At 39.5% G+C, this 22,214-nt stretch overlaps 2 protein-coding genes across 4 annotated transcripts in view; both read left to right on the top strand.

Moving 5' to 3' along the window:
- Positions 1–9,826, top strand: part of OMA1 (OMA1 zinc metallopeptidase) — a 66,864-nt gene extending 57,038 nt beyond the window's left edge. For all 3 annotated transcript variants that reach the window (XM_074265810.1, XM_074265812.1, XM_074265811.1), the window contains exon 10: positions 9,365–9,826. In XM_074265810.1, the coding sequence (XP_074121911.1) occupies positions 9,365–9,586 (222 nt within the window). In that variant the 3' untranslated portion in view covers positions 9,587–9,826. The remainder of the gene's footprint in view (positions 1–9,364) is intronic.
- The window catches only part of MYSM1 (Myb like, SWIRM and MPN domains 1), a 246,171-nt gene that overhangs the window by 177,057 nt on the left and 46,900 nt on the right, over positions 1–22,214 (top strand). The window lies entirely within an intron of this gene.

Here is a 22,214-nt window from a genome sequence, read left to right on the forward strand (position 1 = left end):
AGACAGCCTGAGGTTGGGGGGATGGAGGAGCCTTTACACAAGAGGCAGACGAGTGATGGGTTTAAAAGTCTTTAGGATGGACTCTTTTTAACTCTCCCAGGAGAAGAGGAAAGAGGAGAACAGGGCCAGAAAATGGGGGAGAGCAGAGTGCCTTGTTTTCTGAGTCAGAGTTGTGAGCTCAAGCCAATCCTTGTGTCTTAGGGGCTGCAGGCTGAGGTCGGATCTGCCCACCACAAATGGCCCTTGCCAGCATCTGCCAGGGATCAGTTAGCCCCATTATCAGTAGTCAGGGCACAGTCTGAATTTGGCAGGAGCTATCCAAGCTAATAATAATACCTGGATGTAGACCTACTGTGGGCCAGGCCCTGTGCCAAGTGCTTGGTCGTTCTTATCTCATTGGATCTCCACCACAGTCCATTGGAGGAAACTGAGGCAGACTTATCCTGGGACACACAGCTAGTCAGTGTTGAGGTTGTTTTTGAACTCTGGTCTTCCTGCCTCCAGATCCAGTTCTCCACTGTACCTGAAGCTGCCATGGAGCATTGCCATGGAAAGGTCTGACTATGTAAGCTTAATGATGGCAGAAGAGAGCCTTATTTTTAAGGGATTTTATAGAGCTGCTTTGTGTCCTTTGATACTAAGTGCTTCCTGAAGGCAGGGCCGCCATAGGGTGGGAGAAGATGCACAAGGAGCTAAAAGGCAGAAAATGCGGGGAAAATGCGGCAGATTCTGCAAGGAAACAGCATGCAATCAAATCTGCCCTGCTTGGAGGGTGATTGAGGTGCTGATTGTACCAGGTCTGAACTGAATTTAACAAATCATTGGCTTTGGAGATTTCTGACTGGGGAATGCTAGCGATGGGCCTGGCTTTTTCTAGAGTGTTTATTTAGACTTGTTGTAGACCCTTCAGTTGTCATCAAGGTGGATCCTCTCCTCTGCCATATCTCACACAGATCTGGGGCTGGGAGAAGTTGTCTTCAGGAAGTACCAGTGGCCCACATTGCTCCATAGTTAGTGAGGTCAGTTCCTAGGTGGAAAGGGCCGTGGAGTCCCCCTTTTATCCAGACTCTTCATTCTCCTGTCCATCTGCCCAGAACTGTCAAGCACTTTGCTGCTCAGGAGCATTCTGTGGCTCCCCATTGCAGCTTCATCTCCACATCTCGGTCAGTCATCAGGCTGTCTCTCCAGGTTGATTAGACTTTACCTCCAGGCCTCTGGTCAAAATTCTGGTCAAAATGAGCTGCTTGATGCTCCCCTCCGTTCCATCTCATTCCGTGCGCTGATACAGACCATTCCCCTGCCTAGAAGGGGCCCTTTCCTCCTCCTGGCCTTTTGGACCTCTGGCCCCCTGAAAGGCTCAGTTCCCGTCAGAGGTCTTCCTTGCTATCCCAGGGCTTGGTTTCTCCCCCTGCCCCTAGTAACTTTTATTCATTTGATAGATTTTATATTTCCGTATCTGGGTGCTTGTTTTTCCCACAGAATGTAAGCTCCTTGTGGGCAGGCACTTTTCCCCTTTTGTCTTTGTATCCCAGGGCCTAATGGGATGCTGACATGCTGTACCTGCTTAGTCAGTGTCTTTCATTTACTTGTGCTTTTTGAACTGAATTAAATTGATTCAAACTATCCTGATCTAAAATTGCTCCTCAACCATCAGAAGAAGAAAGAGCTGTGCCATTGACTTTGTTCCACCATCACAAGTTGTTTTGTCTCAGAGAATGAGACAAAGGTTGAGATCTAGAAAGAACGGGCTAGAAGGGGCGGAGCGTCATCCAGCCCAAGCTCTGCTCCAGAGCCAGAGGGAGCGAACCCAGAGGTTTGAGATGTCAGCACACGTATTTATTTCTGTTTTTGACTCTGAGTAGCTTATATATTGTATATAGCGGTCAGGCTGCTTGCAGATGTTTTCTAGATGTTATCAGGAACCAAGGAAGGATGACCCTGGATGACCAGTCTTGATCGCCAGTTCTTAAAAGGAGCCAGGCCGGGTGACAAGGTTTTTGTTTCTCATTTTGTTAACTTTTATGAGCCAGTGGGTGATGGGTAGAGATACCATGACACTCTTGTTTAGGAAGTTTAGGAAGGATTCCACTGGAGCTTGGTGTTTTACAGAATTATTAGTAAAAACAATTTGCTTTTTTTCTGGCTGATTACTTTCACCCTCACCTGGACTTCATTCTTTATGAAAGCAGTTTTTTAAAAAAACAATTCTAGTGGATTTTAATTGATATCTTTTGTTTTTGCATCGGCTAGATTTCCCTCTGTATCTTTCCTTTATTACCTGCTAGGAAACTATTTTTAATTACAAAGAATTTTTTTTTAAAGATGAAAGTTGAAAAAAAAATTAAAAATAAAAGAAAAAATGAGTAAAAACCATCAACATATCAAAATAATCTGCCATTATTTTCTGTGTTCCACACTATGAACCCCACCATCTCCAAAAGAGCAGAGCAAGGTGTCTTCTATCTCTCCTTTGGAACTCTCTATTCTTCAAAAATTTGCAACCTTCAGTTCTGAGCGTTTGGTGATGGTTTCTCCCATTTCTCTTATTTTTCTGGCTCTGCTTACGTTACTTTGTACAAGTTCCATGGGATCCTTACATGGTTCTCTGTATTCATCACACTTATTGTTTCATCCAGCATAACACTGTTCCATCCCATCCTCTCCCTTTCCCTCCCCCTCTCCTTTTCCAGCCCCGCCACAGCCCATCCTGTCCCTCTGCATCCATTACATCACCACAATTGCTTTAACTGTTCCCCAGTTGATGGACATGTAGTCTTTCCAGTTCTCTGCTATACTGGTTCAATATTAACGGAGTCTTTAAAGCTGCAGGAACTTTCGGTTTTGCTAGCATGTTCCCCCTTTTCAATTTTCAATCATTCAACTCAAATCTTTGAAAAATTTTTCCTTTGAATTGGTTGACAAATGCCAACTTGTACTGAAAGCTTTTCTTAAGTTACGAGTGCTAAAATTTCACCAAAATATATTTACAGATGATCACTGGAGACTTTGAAAATGGGCTTCATTGCCACTTTCAAAGAGAAGAAGCCTTTAAAATAAGAATGATTTGATTAGAGAGTACAAAGAAAAATGATTGCATCAACTGTATATGTTGGGGATTGATAATGAAAAAAAGAATTGGAGACAAATTCCTTTTAAAACAAACGAACACAGTATAGAAACATAATTTTGAAGCTTGATGTAATCTTTTTCTATTTTTTCCCCAAGTGATTGAATTCATTTTGAATGTGATAAAACTCTATTATAGCATTGGGAATAATTTTGTGGTTGAAGTGAAACTGATATTTAGTATAAGAGTATGCTGTTAATTACAGTACGTACTTATAACTCAAAGATTGGAATTCCCTGTAAACAGAAGACTAATTTTTATAATAAGAAAGGAGTCTCATCTGATGATTTATAAAAGTATGGCATTGAAAATCTTAATTTTTGGGTATGCCATCATGGAGTTTAAATATGAATGCTTAAGAATACTTAAGCATTCTTGAACTGAACGTAGTGCTCAAGAATAAAAAATACAGAACAGTGATGCTTTGCATCTGCTAAGCATCATGTAAGAGATGATGCTCCTTCCCTAAAAAAAATCCTTCCCCAAAAAGAAGACACGGTTCTTGCTCTCAAGTCACCATCGGATGGAGGCTTATGTAGTGACAGAGCACAGATCCCCAACTTACCTGATGAGCCATTAGATAAGCATAAAATAAAATTGTTTAGGGGAGCGGATGCTAAATAAAAGCTCAAAGCAAACCCTGGAGGAGGTGGATCTTAGGGGGCACTTTAAAACAAGTAGGGATTTTATTGGTGAAGAAGGGACAAGTAAACAGATCCGTATGACTTTGGAGCCAGTGACACCTTCTTTTGCCTTTGCCTTCCCTGCTGCCCAACTTTGCTGAGTCTACAGGCTTTTCTTCTCACTTTCTGACCGTTCCCTTGTTTCCTGTGAGCCTTCTCTCCCCATTCTCTTCAGCAGCCCCTCTGCTTTTCTCTTTAGAGATTTTCATTTTTCAAGAGATTCATGGATGACTTTGTCCATGCTTTGGTCCAACCCTGTGAAGATGATGCAAATGTATCCGGGGCTGACATTGTGAGGTGTCGTAGGACAGTTTCCCAAGTACTGATAGTACATCCCTGAGTGCTTGGAGAGCCTGCTTTCACCTTAAATAGGACATATTGAATACAGAACTTGTTCTTTAGCCCAATTCTTCCTCTCCAAACCTGTGCCAGGATGATTTACTCTTCAAAACAGTTTGGTCCTGGATACCCAGAAGTCCCAGTACGTATTCATTTTGGGCACATATTGTTTATACATTATTATGAGAATGTTAATTTATTTTTTAGTAAATCTAGAAAACAGTTACATATAAATTAAGGGAGAGTTTGAGTTTGTTATTTTTTGGCCAAATACTTCCATGAAAGAAGTCTTAACCATCTAGTATTAAACATAATGCAGTGATCCATTAGCTATTTAAAAAGGTAAATATAGGTTTGTACTGAGAATATTATTTGAAGATAATTAGCCAATGATCATGTTAATTTTATTTACTTGGAATAATCTGTTAAATTTAGGAGACATACATAGCATATGCATTCTGGTTACCATAACAACTTGGGTGCAGAATTGGGGAACAGATGCTGTATCAACCTGTTGATGTTTGAGAGTATGACAGTTTTAAAATTATGCTTCATAGTGACACTGTTCAGACTTTAAATTTAATGTAGACTATAATTCGTCCTTGAAAGAGATATATTATTTGGCTTTTCCCTGTGAGAGTTGTTTTAACATGAAATGTGGGGAGTTGCGAAATAAATAAGGAAACTTGTATAGTAACCCAGGGCAGAAATGCACAATTCCTTCTTTCAAACTGGAAGCCTTCAGAATGTGGAATTTCAGATCGGAAAAAAATGAATATTAGAATAATACAGAAAACCATTTCATTATAATTTATTAGTTGTTGGATTATTGGAAACAATATCTCTTCATATTTTAGGAAATCTCGGTGACATCTTTATTTGTATAAAATTTTGATCTCCAAGTCTAAATGTAATGTGCTCAATCTTTATATAGCAAAACACTTTCTGTAAGTATTAAATAGATTCATTTTAATCTCGTTTCATTCTGAGGCCTATATGCTTTCAGAAGGCAAGGGCTTTGAACTCCAGTGTAAATCATTCTTATGCATTTGTAATTGGACAAAGCGAATTCATAAATCATGAATATTACACATCTCACGAGTGGCAAATACGAGAGTGTTAAACATTTAAGTAAAATGTGGGTATTGCCAATATACACAAACATACAGTGTTCACCTTACAGAATTTCATTTTGTTGGACATGTAGAGTGTTGGGGTAAAGGTAAATATCATAGCAGCCGCTGTAATTGAATTGGCCTTGGAATCGACTTAAAGGCACTGAGCCTGACAGCAGCATTGTCTAAATGCTCCTTAGAACAACGTTATGGGATGGGTGATGGGGACCTGCTTGAGGTGGAAATGAATAAGCTAGTAGCAAAAATTGCCTTGGGGGAGAAAAGGGGTCCAAGGGAATGATATGTGTGTGTGTGTGTGTGTGTGTGTATACACACATGTGTTTTTAAAGAAACACACTTAAGAACTAAGATGATTTTTTTTCACCCCTGAAATATCTTAGTTTCTGTTTCTAGGAGAAACCTTTAAATCTATCATGAATCCTCCATAGTATCCAGGTAACTTCTGCTTTCTTGCATTTTTCCTTGTTACAGTTTATTTTTTTCCAAGAAAGTTTAGCTCGCTTCCCATAGTGCTTACAACATCGATGCTCACAAGCAGACACTTAACTTTTTTTTTTTTTTAACTTTTTATTTTAATAATTTTTATTTATCAGATATATGCATGGATAATTTTGCAGCACTGACAATTACCAAACCTTTTGTTCTAATTTTTCCCCTCCTTCCCCCCCTCCAGATGGCAGGTTGACCCATACATGTTAAATATGTTATTAAATACAATATATGTATACATGTCCAAACAGTTGTTTTGCTGCACAAAAAGAATCAGACGTTGAAATAGTGTACCATTAGCCAAGTAGACACTTTCTTAAACGCTTGTGATGTTGAAAATATTGATTGAAAATATCATTGGGCGATCTTTCAGTGCTGTTTTTGTTCAGCTTAAGTGACTTGGACTAAAATCTCTTCCTTTCTTCCTTCTGGAGGCAATCAGGGTTAGATGACTTGCCTAGGATCACACAGGAAGCATCAGGTGTCTGAGGATGGATTTAAATTCAGGTCCTCCTGACCCGGGGCCAGTGCTCTAGCCACTCATCATCTAGCTGCTCCAAGGAAATCTTTTACACTGAAATGTTTGCTATTTAATAATCGCAGCTACGGAGAGCCTGGTCAGGGAGCTGAGTGACAAAAGGGAGAAGAGCTGTGGGAGGTGTCTAGTAACAGGGGTGGATTCAGGGAGGTTTTCTAAGCCTGAGAAAGCACGGGCCTGGGGAGAGGGAGAGATTAAAGACTAAGGAGACAGGGTGATGGGAGAGGAAACTGCTGGAAAAAGGAGACGGGATGGAGCCGGGAGCTTGGGGTAGACGGGTTCCTGCGCTGTAGCTTCGGAAGGAGTGCGCAGAGCCCTTACTGTGGAATGGTGGAGGGAGAAGGAAGCGGAGAGGCTTCCATATGCCGGTGGCGAGCTAAGTGCTTCACAACCCTGGGAGCCAAGTGCTAGTATCGTTTCCAATTTGCAGATAAGGAAATTAGGGCAAACGGGAGTCGTGACTTGCTCAGGGTCACCCAGCTAACGGGTGTCTGGGTCTACATTTGAACTCTGCACTTCCTCCCTTGGGCCTTGGCGCTCTGCCCAGGGCAAATGGTTCCCTCCTCACTGACGCCAGTAGGGTCACTCTTAGTGTTTGCAGGGACACGTGGGTGCCTCCATCGGCTGTGACCTCAAGTGTGCAGGGGGCATTGCGCTTCCCTCAGGGGATGGCCAAAGGGCAATGCCCGGGGTCCCAGAGCATGCCGGCACATCGTGCTCGTGGGGAGTTTGGGCTACAGCACTTGACGCCGGGGAGTGTCTGCCCTCGTGGATGTGGTAACTGGGAATTCCAGAGCCGCCACTGTACCTTTGCACCCTCGCCGTCGTCCCCTAACTTGTTTCCGTGACTCATTCCTCTTCCCTCCCGCGACTGGATCCCTTCATCATCCCGTTATCATTGCAATGGCTAGGAGCGGTCTGCCTGCCCTGAGGCTCCCCCCAATCCATCCTCCATTCAGGCATCAGCCTGATCTTCCCAGAGCTCCTCTCCTCCCTCCCTAGGACATCTTAGTGATTCTCAGTGGGCCCTGGGAGCCTTCCCCTGTCCAATACCTTGTGGTATCTGGGAACCGACCGGGATTTCTGGAGTCCGGGCAGGTTCCGGTCCAATTGGAAAGGCCGGAGAAAGTTCCGACTTCATCCGAGTCCTTCCCTCACTACTGCTGCAGGGTCTCACCTTCACGTGACTCAGGGCGGCCATTCACCCAACACAGTCTTTGAAGTACTAAAAATGCCGAGTAGGTGAGGATGCAGAGGGTAAGACGGGCAAGGAGGCCGCCCTGTCAACCCCCAGCGATTAGAAAACTCCCTTATTGGCAGGCTGGCATTAACCAGACAAGACTGGAGATTTCAAAGTGCTAAATGAGTTTAAGAGGATTACATTGCTGTTTTTTTTTTTTTTTTTTTTTTTAATAGAAAGGATTTGGGGATTTTAACTTGCCTGGAATAATGGCACTTGACATTAATGCAGTTCTTCAGTAGCTTTCACTGGGCTCTAGAAAGGGAGGAAATTCTTGATCTGTAATTAGCAATAGCAGCGTGGGCATTGAGGGAAGGCCAAGCCAGAAGCGTGATGCTGGACGGAAGGGGTCCCGCCTTCCACGCGGATTCACAGAACAACCATCGAGATGGACAAATGCCTACCTGCATTTGTGAAAGTGGGAAACCCGATGGAGAGCCTTTTTAGAGCAAGTTGTGAGAGTGCTCAGGTTTTCCTGAGGGCCAGAAGGGAGTGATGGAGGGAGGGAGCGAAAATTATCACTCCCAAGTGGAGATTTATGAAAGTGATTGTGGCCAAGTGTAGCCAACGCTAACTTAGCTTTGTGGTCTAAAAAGCTTTCCTTCTGAAATCTACACTATTTATAAACCTTTTCAAAATAGATGAGGTGTTTTTGCTTTTAAAATTTGTTTTGGGTCAAACCCAGTGTCTTTTTGGAGTAGTGAGGCGTACATTAGGCCATGTTTGAAAACCAACGGGTTAATATTCCAAGTATGAGAGTGAAAGGAGCGCTGGCCTTGTGAATGCTGGAGTTATGGGACTGACCCATATGCAACCCAGGTGAGTCAGAACTGGCAGGAGTTCCCTTCCTCCCCTCCCACACACCCCTGGAAAATCAGCCTGTCCCTGCACAAGCGAGGAAAAGGGCAGCAGAGGAATAACATCCTGGCAATTGGGACCTGTTGTCTTTGCTCCATTTGGAGCTTAAGTAATGTTATCTCCAGTTTTCATAGTGGAAGGCAACATGACATCAGGATACGGGTTCATATTCCTACTGTAGCAGACTGACGGGGTGACCGGGCAACTCACTTCATTTCTGTCTGCCTCAGTTTCCTCAACTGTGTAATGTACCTCCCTGAAGGATCAAATGAAACTATTGGTAAATCACTTAGCACAGGGCAGGCACCAAATAAGCATTATATAACTGCTGCTGTTACTGCTACTACTACTAGATTACTTAACCCCACAGAGCTTTTGGTGACACATGCAGAACTGCTGGTAACAATGGTGGAGGAAGTCTTCATACTCAGATTGCGTCAGATTCATACTTAGGATTAGGCCCAAAAAAGAAGAAAGAAAAAAAAAAACAGCTGAATTAATAGAGTATACCTAAGGAATAGTTTAATAACATAACTTTGTTCATGTGTTTAATAGAAAAGATTAAAAAGACCCCTAGGATCTGGTTTTTATTATATGATTTTTATTTGAATACAAAGGTTACAGTGTCATTTCTTTAGCAAATATCTGCAGCCTGGCTAGAAATTTGAGAGTGTTCATGGAGAGCTTATTTATTCTAAAAGATCATTTTCTGCCTTATTTGCAGCTACTGATTTATTTCAAATTGTATTATTGAGGTGAACTGGAAGATTATGAGAAGATAATTACATATGGTGTTTTATGCGTGACACTTTTTGTTTCCTTTGTGTCTTTATTACAAAAGGTATAGAGGAATATGGAAGTCTGTGAGACTCTTGTGTAGAGTATATTAGGAATTGGTTATTGAAACAGAGGCCCAAATAAAATATGTCATTGTTTTCCTCTCTTTCCTCCTAGGCCATTAAAATCAGAGAGAGTTGTAACTGCCCACCGCTTTCTGGACCAGATCCTCGCATGCTTTTCAGGCTTAGGGTGAAGCATCTTATGGAAGTGACAGAGGAAGAAGACCAAAATGTCATTGGAGCGTTAGTTAAAAAGCATAAATTGGACACTCTTCCAATTCAGAAAAAAGAGACAATTCCATTAACATTTATGGTTGACAAAAGAACTGGCAGTTGATATAAATTTTATGTGAGAGCCTGTATGAAGAATATAGCAATATTGTTTTCATATATCACAATTTAAAAAGAAATCAGTATAAAATGAAAAAAAAAAGACTCTACTAGTTTAAATCATGTGGACTCCTAGCATTATTAAAAATCCTTTAATAGATATTGAAACTTTTGTTCCTGAATCTTAAAAATATTTTATTCTATTTTTAATACCTTCAATAAAAAAAAAAATAAAAACATATCTAAAGACAGGTTTAAGTTTTTTACTTTTTGCCTTCCTGAATGCTTGGCTTGGTTGACTTGGTTCCTTACATTTGAAAGATGGACTCGTCACAGAAGTTAAGACAGAGGGTCTAGTCCAATTTAAGCTTAAATATTGGCCCTTTGAGAAGAGACTGAAGATCATGGAGGCTAAAAGGTAAGCGTGTGGTCTTTCATTCACTTTATAATTTGCTCTTTAATATGCATAGAGGCAAAAGTTTCATTATAATAAATTGTGGGTCTGGGGCAGCTAGGAGGTGCATTGGATAGAGCACCAGGCCTGAATTCAGGAGGACCCAAGTTCAAATCTGGTCTCAGACACTTCCTAGCTGTGTGACCCTGGGCAAGTCACTTAACCCCAGCCTCAGGGGAAAACAAACAAACAAACAAACAAATAAATAAATAAACGAATGAATGAATGAATGATTAAATAAATAAATAAGTGAATGAATGAATAAATAAATAAATAGGCAAATAAATAAATTATGGGTCTTTCTCCTCCTCCTTCCACACCAAATTCCATCAAAAAACCCTTCATCCAACTATTTCCATTCATATGAGTGTTCCAAATCACTACTGATCAGAAAAATGCAAATTAAAACAACTCTGAGATACCACTACACACCTGTCAGATTGGCTAAAATGACAGGAACAAATAATGATGAATGTTGGAGGGGATGTGGGGAAACTGGGACACTGATGCATTGCTGGTGGAGTTGTGAAAGAATCCAGCCATTCTGGAGAGCAATCTGGAATTATGCCCAAAAAGTTATCAAACTGTGCATACCCTTTGACCCAGCATTGCTGTTATTGGGATTATATCCCAAAGAAATACTAAAGAGTGGAAAGGGACCTGTATGTGCCAAAATGTTTGTGGCAGCTCTTTTTGTTGTAGCTAGAAACTGGAAGATGAATGGATGTCCATCAATTGGAGAATGGTTGGGTAAATTGTGGTATATGAATGTTATGGAATATTATTGTACTATAAGAAATGACCAGCAGGAGGAATACAGAGAGGCCTGGAGAGACTTAAATCAACTGATGCTGAGTGAAACGAGCAGAACCAGAAGATCACTATACACTTCAACAATGATACTGTATGAGGATGTATTCTGATGGAAGTGGATATCTTCAACATAGAGAAGAGCTAATCCAATTCCAATTGATCAATGATGGACAGAAACAGCTACACCCAGAGAAGGAACAGTGGGAAGTGAATGTAAATTGTTAGCACTACTGTCTGTCTGCCCAGGTTACTTATACCTTCGGAAGCTAATAATTAATGTGTAACAAGAAAATGGTATTTACACACATATATTGTATCTAGGTTATACTGTAACACATGTAAAATGTATGGGATTACCTGCCATCGGGGGGAGGGAGTGGAGGGAGGGAGGGATAATTTGGAAAAATGAATTAAAAAAAAAAAAAAACCCTTCATCTTAAGGGTTCACTGGGGATGGGGATGGGGAGGGCTCAGTCAGGTCCTATGAAATCTCATTCAGTTCTTGTCCTGACTTTGTTCAATTCCTTTAGTCACAGAATATTTATCAGCATGTTGGGATGACAGCTGCAAAGCCTATTTATAGACCTCGGCATTGACTGCGTGAGGCTTGTCAGGTATTTCTTGATCCAAATGCAAGGCGGCCCTTGTGGGGCGGAGGCTCCGATGGACCTTCGCAGCAACTCCATGCCTCCTGTTTGTAGCAATGGGAGTTTAGGTGAGAGGTGCTCGATGACTGTAAAGTGTTTGCAGAACGCTACCTGGAGGCGAGCTGTAAAGTGTGTTGTTAGATTTCCCTGTGCATCTCTTGGCAGAATTTTACAGCTGAAGACTCATTGTATCTTTCCCCTTCTGTCCCCCTATCACCCACAATTCTGGTGTTCAGTCTGCAGACAACATAGACATCTTCACCGGATGCCAGAAAGAAAAATACTACGGGGTGATCTTCTGAGCAAAACTCCTAAATGTTAACTAAATACTACGCGTAACCGAAATGATGTTTTTCTTAGATCAGTGAATGGATAAAAACAACTACACATTTAGTAAGTGTTCTGTGATCCTGAGCTAAGGGCTGGAGATACAGGTACAAGAAATTAAGCTAGGTCTTGGCTTCAGGGAGCTTACAGTCTAAAAGGAGGAGTGGTAGGGGAATGGTAGACAAGGAGGAACATTTTGGTTGGAGACTTTATAGGGATCGTAGATCGATTCATAGGACAATTAGTAGACGACTCTTTTATAGGAAAGTAGTATCAAATTGCTTACTGTCCTTAGAGCGTAACCTGCTATGGTGGGGGAGGTCATGGTGAACTCTCACCGGTCAGAACCAGCTCCAGGGCAGGAGAACCGTGTTGGATGCCAACAGAAGGGGAACAAGTGGGTGAGATGGTGGGCTGTGAAGATGGCTAGCATGCTGATAAAATGTCTTTGCATTTACCGTCTAAGCCGTTGCATGTTGTTAACATCTTGCCGGTTTTATTCATTTGCATTTTTTATTATTTATTTGCATTTACATTTTAAGCTGTTGCATGTTGTTAACATCTTGCAGGTTTTATTCATTTGCATTTTGTACTTCATTTTATTATTTATTTTATTTATTTGCACTTACGGTTTAAGATGTTGCATGTTGTTAACATCTTGCAGGTTTCATATTTAGATGAATACTTCCTGTTGTTGCATTTGTAGATCTTAAAAACCAATGGCTGGGGCAGCCGCTTGGCCCTGTAGATAAGAGAGGGAGCCTCAGGGCTGTTCTCCCACACACTCTGGCCACTGAGCAGAGGCCAGAGTTGTAAATGCTCAGTGCTCTGGGCAGCTCTGAGATGAGGAGGACTTGTTGGTCCACTTTGCTGGAGGGAGTTCCTCTTGAGATCGTCCCAGACTGATGAAACTGTGGATGCCGGAAAACAAAGCAAAAACCCCTAAAAAGCCAATGGATTTTTGGGTGTTGGAGCAAAGGTGATGTAGAAGGTGACAGCTTTCCCAGTCCTGGATCAACGCCTTCTTCCAACTGAGACCTGGATGGTATCCCCAGGGACCCCAAAAGTCACTCTCCTGTCACTCATAGTTGGATACTGGTGAGGAGAATGATAAAGCAAGAATTATGATGTGATTGAGAAAGGTGGCCCCTCCCATAAGGAAGAGAAAGGCAAGTCAAAGGTAACCAGAGGCTAATAAGGGAAGAGCCAGCTGCTGGTGCAGACTGGCAGACTGGCAGACTGGAACACTGGGCCTGGAGTCAGGAGTGCTTGACTTTAACTCCCGCCTCAGACATTTATTGGTTGTGTGATCCTGAGCAGGTTTGCTTACTGAATGCCTCAGTTTCCTCAACTGTAAAATGGGACTCATACTAGCATCTATCTCATAGGGTTATAGTAAAGATTAGAGGAGATATTTATAAAGTGTTTAGCTCAGTGCCCAGCACACAGTAGGTACTTAACAAATGCTAGTTTCTTCTCTTGACAGTGGTTTGTTGCTCATTTTGTATTGACAGTGATTGCCATAAATGAAGAATAACATGTGGACCTTTAAAGAAACTACCTCATGGTGTTATCCAGTGGTAAAAATTAAAAAGAAAAAAAAAAGAAAAATGTAGAAAGCTTTGTTTCACACTCTCTTCCATTCCCTCTTAAACACTTTGAGCTTGCCGTGCTCTCTGGGATCAAAATTGTGCATTTAAAGAGTTAGTGGCATATCATGGTAGCAAGCAGCCTGGCTCAGAAAACTGGTCTGAGGGCCAGACTAAGATGCAAGACCCTTTCCCTGCTCAGTCCCATTCATATTCATGTCCTGAGTGTCCAGGGAAGAGCCCGGCCGGCCCCATAGCTGGTGTAAAGAGCCCTGAACTTGGAGCCGAAGTCCTGGGCTTGAGTCTCAGCTCTGCTGGAGGATTGTGGGTCAGTCACCTAGAAATTATGGGGAGCACCTTGCAGGGGGTTAGCAGGAACTGCCACAACTCCCTCACATCCCGATTTACCAAGAGCTTCTCTCCTTCCACCTTGGGAAGTGAGCAGTTTGAGCACTGTTTATCCCCTTTTTAAACAAGAAGAAATAGCTTCAGAAAGGTAGCTGGTAGAAGTGCACAGCTGGGCCTTTGGAGTGCCATGTTCAGTGTGCTTTCCACTGCACCCCCCCCCCAATGGAAACCTAAGGATGTGTGAAATGCATTCTTTCTCTCCCTCCCTCTCTTTCTCCCTCTCTCTCTGTCACCCTTCCTCTCTCTTTGTATCTCTCTCTCTGTTTCTCTCTTTTGCTGTCTCTGTCTCTCTCACTCTCTGTCTCTCCCTCTTTCTCTTTCTCTCTCATTTTACAGATGAGGAAACTAAAACAAAAAGACAAACCGACCTGCCCTGGATCACATAGCGTAAATGGTTAATTGAGGTAGGATTTGAATTCAAGTATTCTTGATTCAAAGTGCTCTGCCTGCTGTGCTGTCTTGCCTCCATAACTATCCATAAGCTATCTAGCTCTTTAACAACAACAAAAAATTAAATCAAAAGCCCTACTCCTTTCCTTTCTTATTTTGAAAGAGAAAAACCAAATCCTTGTGACCAATATGCATGGTTCTTTCTAGATTTTGCAAAGAACTTAACATATTAATCTCATTTGATCCTTTGAAAGGGCAGAATGTTATACTAATATGAATTATTTCAGCATGGTGTGAAGTTGGATTAGAAGTGCATTGGACTGAGGTTCTACATTTTAATCTCATCTCTTGTGCCTCCTATATGTCTGATCCTGGGCAAATCATTTAAATGAATGAATGAACAAACATTTGTTAAGTTCTTATGGTATACCTGGCCCTGGGCATAGTGTTTGTCTAGTTGAGACCACATAGATAAAAAGAGCCAACCAGAGTGGAATCTGCCAGTCAGATGATGAAGCCATTTGGCAGTGTCGAACTCTCGAATCCAAGAGTCAAGGGCTCCAATCTTTTTCTCTATTTCTGTCTTTCTCTGTCGTCTCCAATCAGAACTAGGAGGAGATGATATATCCAATCAGAGACAGATTGGTAAACTGAGAACAACTGGCTTCAGATCAGGACTGTCACCTGAGGAGGAAGTCAGCCTTGAGAAGCGTGACCCTTTGTACCATACCATGCTATAAAGTACCAGAGGTCAATGTGTCTTACCACCAATGTCCTCTGACTCTCTTCCCTGTGGATCTTGGGAGGAGAGAAGCATGTTTCCTAATAATTCTTCTTACCATAAAGATTTCAGGAAAGATCTTTGTTAAGAGCTATTTGAATCATTGACTGATTATTCATGAGAAGTATACTGGTGGGGACCCATGAGTATGAGGTTAGAAACCCAGATGTTGGGTATTACTCCTAGAACCATGAAAAGTTATAGTGATCTTCCAGGGACCCCAAACTGGGGGTTTATCTGCAAATTTAGGGAGTACTCCCAGAGAAGGTGCTACATAATCATCTCAGAATTTGGGGAAAAAAGCCAAGGAGTTATTCATGAGAAAATGAGAAATGTAATTCACCTGCCATTTCTTCCAGGATTCCAGGAAAATTGAAAATAAAGAAAAAAAAACTATTGAATTAATAAACAAAACTAAGAGTGGGTTTTATTTTAAAAAAACACAACAAAAGAGATTCTTTGATTCCTCTCTATTGCGTTATTTTGCTTGCCCTCCTATTTTCTGTTATGACTGTTTGAATTATAACTCCTAATAGTTTAGCTATCTCTGTGAATGTTATTCTGTTGTTCTTATACTGTTGTCTTGAATATAATTTCCTGTTTTTTAAAAATTTGAATGTAATTTCCTATTTTTGTTATTTAGCCCTATACTCAAGCATTATTCAACAACAGTTCTCTTAGATCTCCATGGGCTTTACCTCTTTTGTTGGATTTTCCTTGTAGATGATTATTTTTACCTACTATTTCATGATTCACGTAGTATTTTATATTTCTACCATTATGAACTTGTTTATACTTTCTTCTGTCTTAGAGAATGATCCATTTTGGTGATTGTTCCATCTGTATTTTAAAGACACATATTTTTCCCACCAGATTGTGACTTTTTATTTTCCTAGCAGACTAGCTTCTTAATAATTTTTTTTTTTTTTTTGGATTGATTCTGAAAACCTCTATTTGTAGCTCCTTGGGTTATTTTGAAAGGGAAGGAAATCACTTGAAAATCACTTTGTGTGTAAACTTTAATTTTGAGTTTGACTACATCCTACTTAAAGGTACCATAGATAATGAAGTAATATCAATACTAAGCATATATGCACCAAGTGTTATAGCATCCAAATTGCTAGAGAAGTTAAGAGAGCTGCAAGAAGAATTTGACCGCAAAACTATACTAGTGGAGGATCTTCACCTTGTTCTCTCGGAACTAGATAAATTGAAACACAAAATAAATAAGAAAGAAGTTAAGGAGGTAAACTAAAATCCTAGAAAAAGATGATACACCTTTGGAGAAAGTTGAATGAAGACAGAAAGGAATATACTTTTTTCCTGGCAGTCCCATGGAACCTATACAAAAATTGACCATATATTAGAGCATTAAAAACCTCAAAATCTAATGCAGAAAGACAGAAATGGTAAATGCATTTTTCTCAGATTATGATGCAATAAAAATTGCATGAAATAAAAAGCCAGGGGAAATAGACCAAAATTAATTGGAATGAGAGAAAGAATGAGTAGGTGAGACAACAAATTATAGACAAAATAATTTTTTTTCTTGTTTTTTTTTTCCCCCCTGAGGCTGGGGTTAAGTGACTTGCCCAGGATCACACAGCTAGGAAGTACTAAGTGTCTGAGACCAAATTTGAACTCGGATCCTCCTGAATTCAGGGCTGGTGCTCTATCCACTGCGCCACCTAGCTGCGCTTAGACACAATAATTTCATCAAAGAGAATGACAACAATAAGACAACATACCAAAATTTGTTAGCCGTTATTAGGGGAAATATTACATCTCTAGATGCTTATGTGCATAAAATAGAGAAAGAGAAGATTGATGAATTGGGCTTGCAACTAAAAACTAGAAAAAAAACAATTAAATACCAAATTTGAAATTCTGAAAATAAAAAGGGACATTAATAAAATTGAAAGTAAGAAAACTATTGAATTAATAAATAAAACTAAGAGTTGGTTTTATGAAAAAAAATCCAACAAAATAGATAAATCTTTAAGTTAATTTGATTAGGAAAAAGAAAGAACAAATTGTTACTCTCAAAAATGAAAAGGGAGAACTTTCCACCAATGAAAGAGAAATTAGAGCAACAATTATGAATTATTTTGCACAATTATATGTCAACAAATTTGGTAATTCAAGTGAAGTGGAAGAATATAAAAATATAGATTGCCCAGATTAATAGAAGAGGAAATTAATTACTTAAATAGTCCCATTTTAGGACTTAGGAAAAGAAATAAAACAAGCTATTGTAAAGTCCTGTTGTCTCCAGAGACTGCCGATCACTCTCTGGGAGGAGATCTGCTGTCTCAACTCAATCTCTCGGCCACCAACAAGACTTTATAAGCTATTAATCAGCTCTCTAAGAAAACATCTCCAGGTCCAGATGAATTTACATGTGAATTCTACCAAACATTTAAAGAACAATTAGTTCCAATACTATGCAAATTATTTGAAAAGAGTCATACCAAATTCCTTTTGTGACACAGATATGGTGCTGATACTTAAACCAGGTAGGATGAAAATAGAGAAAGAAAATTATAGACCAATTTCTTTAATGAATATTTTTGCAAAAATCTTAAATAAAATTAGCAGATTACAGAAAGTCATCCCCAGGATAATACACTATGTTCAAGTAGGATTCATACCAGGAATACATATTAGGAAAACTATTAGCATAACTGACTATCAATAGCCAAAAATAACAAAAGCCTCATGATTATCTCAATAGATGTGGAAAAAGTGTTTTATAAAATCCAACACCCATTCCTATTAAAAACACTTGAGAGTGTAGGAATGAATTGAGTTTTTCTTAAAATGACCAGAAGCATCTATTTCAAACCATCAGCAAACATATGTAATGGGGACAAACTAGAACCATTCCCAGTAAGATCAGGGGTGAAACAAGGTTGCCCACTATCACCATTACTATTCAATATTAGAAATGCTAGCTTTGGCAATAAGAGAAGAAAAAGAGATTAAAGGAATTAGAGTAGGTAATGAGAAAATCAAATTATCACTCTTTGCAGATGATATGATAGTATACTTAGAGCACCCTAGAGAATCAACTAAAAGCCTATTAGAAACAATTCACAACTTTAGCAAAGTTTCAGGACACAAAATAAACCCACATAAATCATTAGCATTTTTATGTATTACCAACAATGTCCAAAAGCAAGATTTACAAAGAGAAATTCCATTCAAAATAATTGTCGGTAATATAAAATATTTGAGAGTTTGCCAAGGCAAAGTTAGGAACACAATTACAAAATAGTTTTCAAAAAAAAGTCAAATCTAATCAGTTGGAAAAATATCAAATGCTCATGGGTAGGCTGAGTGAATATATTAAAAATGACAATACTATTTAGATTAATTTACTTATTCAGTGATATATCAATCAAACTCCCAAGAAGTTATTTGACAGATCTAGAAAAAATAATAAAGTTCAATTGGAAGAACAAAAGATCAAGAATTTCAAGGGAAGTAATGAAAAAAATGCAAGTGAAGGTAGCCTAGCTGTGCCACATGTAAAACTATATTACAAAGCAGCAGTCATCAAAACCATTTGGTATTGGCTAAGAAATAGAATGGTCAATCAGTGGAATAGATTAGGTTCATAGGACCAAAAAAGAGTCAGTGACTATAGTAACTAAACTTTGGTTTGACAAATCCAAAGACCCCAGCTTTGGGGAAAAGAACCCACTATTTGACAAAAAACTAATGGGAAAATTGGAAACTAGTATGGCAGAAACTAGACATTGATCCACACCTAACACTGTATACCAAAATAAGGTCGAAATGAGTTCATGATCTAGATATAGTGATATTATAAACAAATTAGAAGAACTAGGATAGTTTACCTCTCAGATCTGTGGAGGAAGAAGGAATTTATGTCCAAAGAAGAACTGGAGTTTATTGTTGAACACACAAAAAAAGATAATTCTGATTATATTAAGTTAAAAAGGTTTTGTGCAAACTAAACTAATACAGACAAGATTAGAAGGGAAGAATAAATTGGGAAAGCATTTTTACATTCAAATGTTCTGTTAAAGGCCTCATGTCTAAAACATGTAGAGAATTGACTCACATTTGTAAGAATTCAAGCCATTCTCCAATTGATAAATGGTCAAAGGATATGAATAGACAATTTTCAGATGAAGAAATTAAACCATTTCTAGTCATATGAAAAAGTGCTCTAAATCAGAGAAATGTAAATTAAGACAACTCTGAGGTACCACTATACACGTCAGATTGGCTAAGATGACAGGAAAAGGTAGTGATGAATGTTGGAGGGAATGTGGGAAAACTGGGACACTGATGCATTGTTGGTGGAACTCTGAATGGATCTAATCATTCTGGAGAGGAATTTGGAACTATGCACATTACCCTTTGACCCAGCAGTGTTTCTATTGGGCTTCTATCCCAAAGAGATCTTAAAGGAGGGAAAGGGTTAGGGTGCAAAAATGTTTGTGGCGGCCCTTTTTGTAATGGCAAGGAACTGGAAACTGAGTGCAGGCCCATCAGTTGAGGAATGGCTAAATAAATTATGGTATATGAATATTATGGAATATTATTGTTCAGTAAGAAATGACCAGCAGGAGGATTTCAGAGAGGCCTGGAGAGGTATACAGGAACTATTGCTGAGTGAAATGAACAGAACCAGGAGATCATTATATACGTCAACAACAATACTATATGATGATCAATTCTGATGGACATGGCTCTTTTCAACAATGAGATGATTCAAACCAGTTCCAGTAGTCTTGTGGTTCCAGTGGGTCTCTGCACCCAGAGGGAGGTCTGTGGGGACTGAATATGGGTCACAACATAGCATTTTCACCTTTTTTGCTGTTTGCTTGTGTTTTTTCTCATTTTTTTTCCTTTTTTTGATTTGATTTTTCTTATTTACAAGATAATTGTAAAAATATGTATGCATATTTATATATGCATATATTTATTGGATTTAACATATATTATTACCATGTTTAATATGTATTGGTTTACTTACTATCTGGGGAGGAGGTGGGAGTAAGGGAGGGAAATTGGAAAACAAGGTTTTGCAAGAGTGAATGTTGAACAATTACCCTGCATATGTTTTGAAAATAAAAAAAAAACCTTAATAAATTTTTTTTTTGAGTTTGGTTCAGACCAGAAGACTTAAGATCCAGTTTCTTTAAGTTTTTTATTTTTATTTTTTTAGGCTTTGGTCATACTTTTAGATTCTAGTGCACATTCACTTCCCCATCTGCTGGCATCAGACCTTTCCTTATAACAAAGGAAATAGAAAGCAAAACTAGTCAAATAAATCTACCTTAGCTGCAGGGAAGCAGCCCTCCACCCCCATAGCCCTGCCTGTCTCTGTGAAGAGGAGGAACCTCTCCTTTCCCAGGTCATTGCAGGAAATCTCTTATCGATGCCTTTCATGCCATCTTGGGTTCCATTATTGTCACATGTTGTTCCCCTTCTGGGTTTTCTCTCTGCATCACTTTATATAAATTGATTTGCATGTTTTTCTGAAATTTCCTCAAGTTGATAATTACATATGGCATAATAATGTTGCATAACGTTTGGATGCCACAATTTGTTCAGCCATATTCCTCTTTTACAGTTTTTGCTTGTTTTTGCCCACTCAGTAGTCCCAAAGAGATTTAATATTAATTCATATTTTTCTATAATGATTGGAGAATCAGTGTATCACCCAAGGAGAAAATGGAGACTGAGAGATGAAGTCATTACCCAGGGTCACCTAAGCTCAGAGCTTTCTGAGGCAGGATTTGAACTCACACCTCCTGATATACTTTAAACCACACTAACCTGGGCTCTCTTAGCCACTAGTGTTTGAGAACCATTATCTTCAGAGCTGGAAGCGACCTGAGGGGTCATCTCATCCAAGTCTTTCCTTCTATAGGAGAGGAAACTGAGGCTCTAATTGGGTGCCATGATCCAGGTCCCACAGTGAGTAAGTGTCTCCCCTGTGGTTGGTAACATCCCACTCAGAGGAGGGAGAGCCAGAGCTCCCCTCCCCTGAGATTTAGATCTGGTAGCTTTTTCCCCCCTTAGCGTAAAAGCAGTGATCTTAATAATATTTTATGATGAGCAATAAAAATGTCCATTTTAAGCATATTCATACATTTGAAGGATAAAATCCTGTTAATCATCTCATAAAATGTATTTTATTTGGGCCTGGAGTGCTCTTTAATGTGCAGTGAGAAATTTCTTTGACTTAATTACTGAGAAGGAAACCCCATCAGTGCCCCCGGCCGCCCCCAGAAAACAAACACCCTACTCAGCCCAACATGGTGAAAACCAGCTTGGCTCTGACTGAGATTTTTTTTTTTTAAATTTTTAAAGTTACAGCCCACATGTTTAAGCAGAATAGCCAAGGAGCAAGTATTTGTGTACATTAGCAATGATAGTCTATTTGGGGATACTATTTGGCAGAAGGCTTTTTTAAAAACTTGTTTTTACAGAACCAAAAAAGAGCCATGTTTATGTATTTTTTTCCCCAAACAGTTTCTTTTCTCCTGCTGTGTTAGTTTTAAGAGAATTTGTAGCATAAAATGTTTTAAAAAGTGGAAACAATATAATCATGTGGTGTTTAGAACAAGCCAAATCTTCTAGAGTTTTTTGCTAGCATGGGGTGCAGTTTTCTAGAATTGATGCTATTTTCGAGTCCTTGAGGCAGGAGAGAGATGATACCAAGATAAAATGAAATCATGAAGGGGGCGGCTCATGGAGCATCCCCTGGGTAGGGGAGACATGTCATGGATAAAGCGCTGGTTTGAGAATTGAGATTATTGGTGATCAGATCCGCTCCCAGCTATCGGTGGCTATGTGCCCGGACACAAATAAATCCGTGTCTTTCATGATCTTTAGAATGGGGAGGCTGCATTTTGCAGTGGAAAGAAAAATGGATTTATTTATTTTTATTTTTTTATATAGATTTTTACTTATGAGATATATGCATGGGTAATTTTACAGCATTGACAATTGCCAAACCTTTTGTCCAACTTTCCCCCTCTTTCCTCCAGATGTCAGATTGACCAAAACATGTTAAATATGTTAAAGTATAAGTTAAATACATGTATACATGTCCAAACAGTTGTTTTGCTGTACAGAAAGACTCGGATTTTGAAACAGTGTACAATTAACCTGTGAAGGAAATCCAAAATGCAGGCAGACAAAATTAGAGGGATTGGGAATTCTATGTAGTGGTTCATAGT

This window comes from Sminthopsis crassicaudata, chromosome 4, assembly GCF_048593235.1.
Source record: "Sminthopsis crassicaudata isolate SCR6 chromosome 4, ASM4859323v1, whole genome shotgun sequence".
Lineage (NCBI taxonomy): Eukaryota > Metazoa > Chordata > Mammalia > Dasyuromorphia > Dasyuridae > Sminthopsis > Sminthopsis crassicaudata.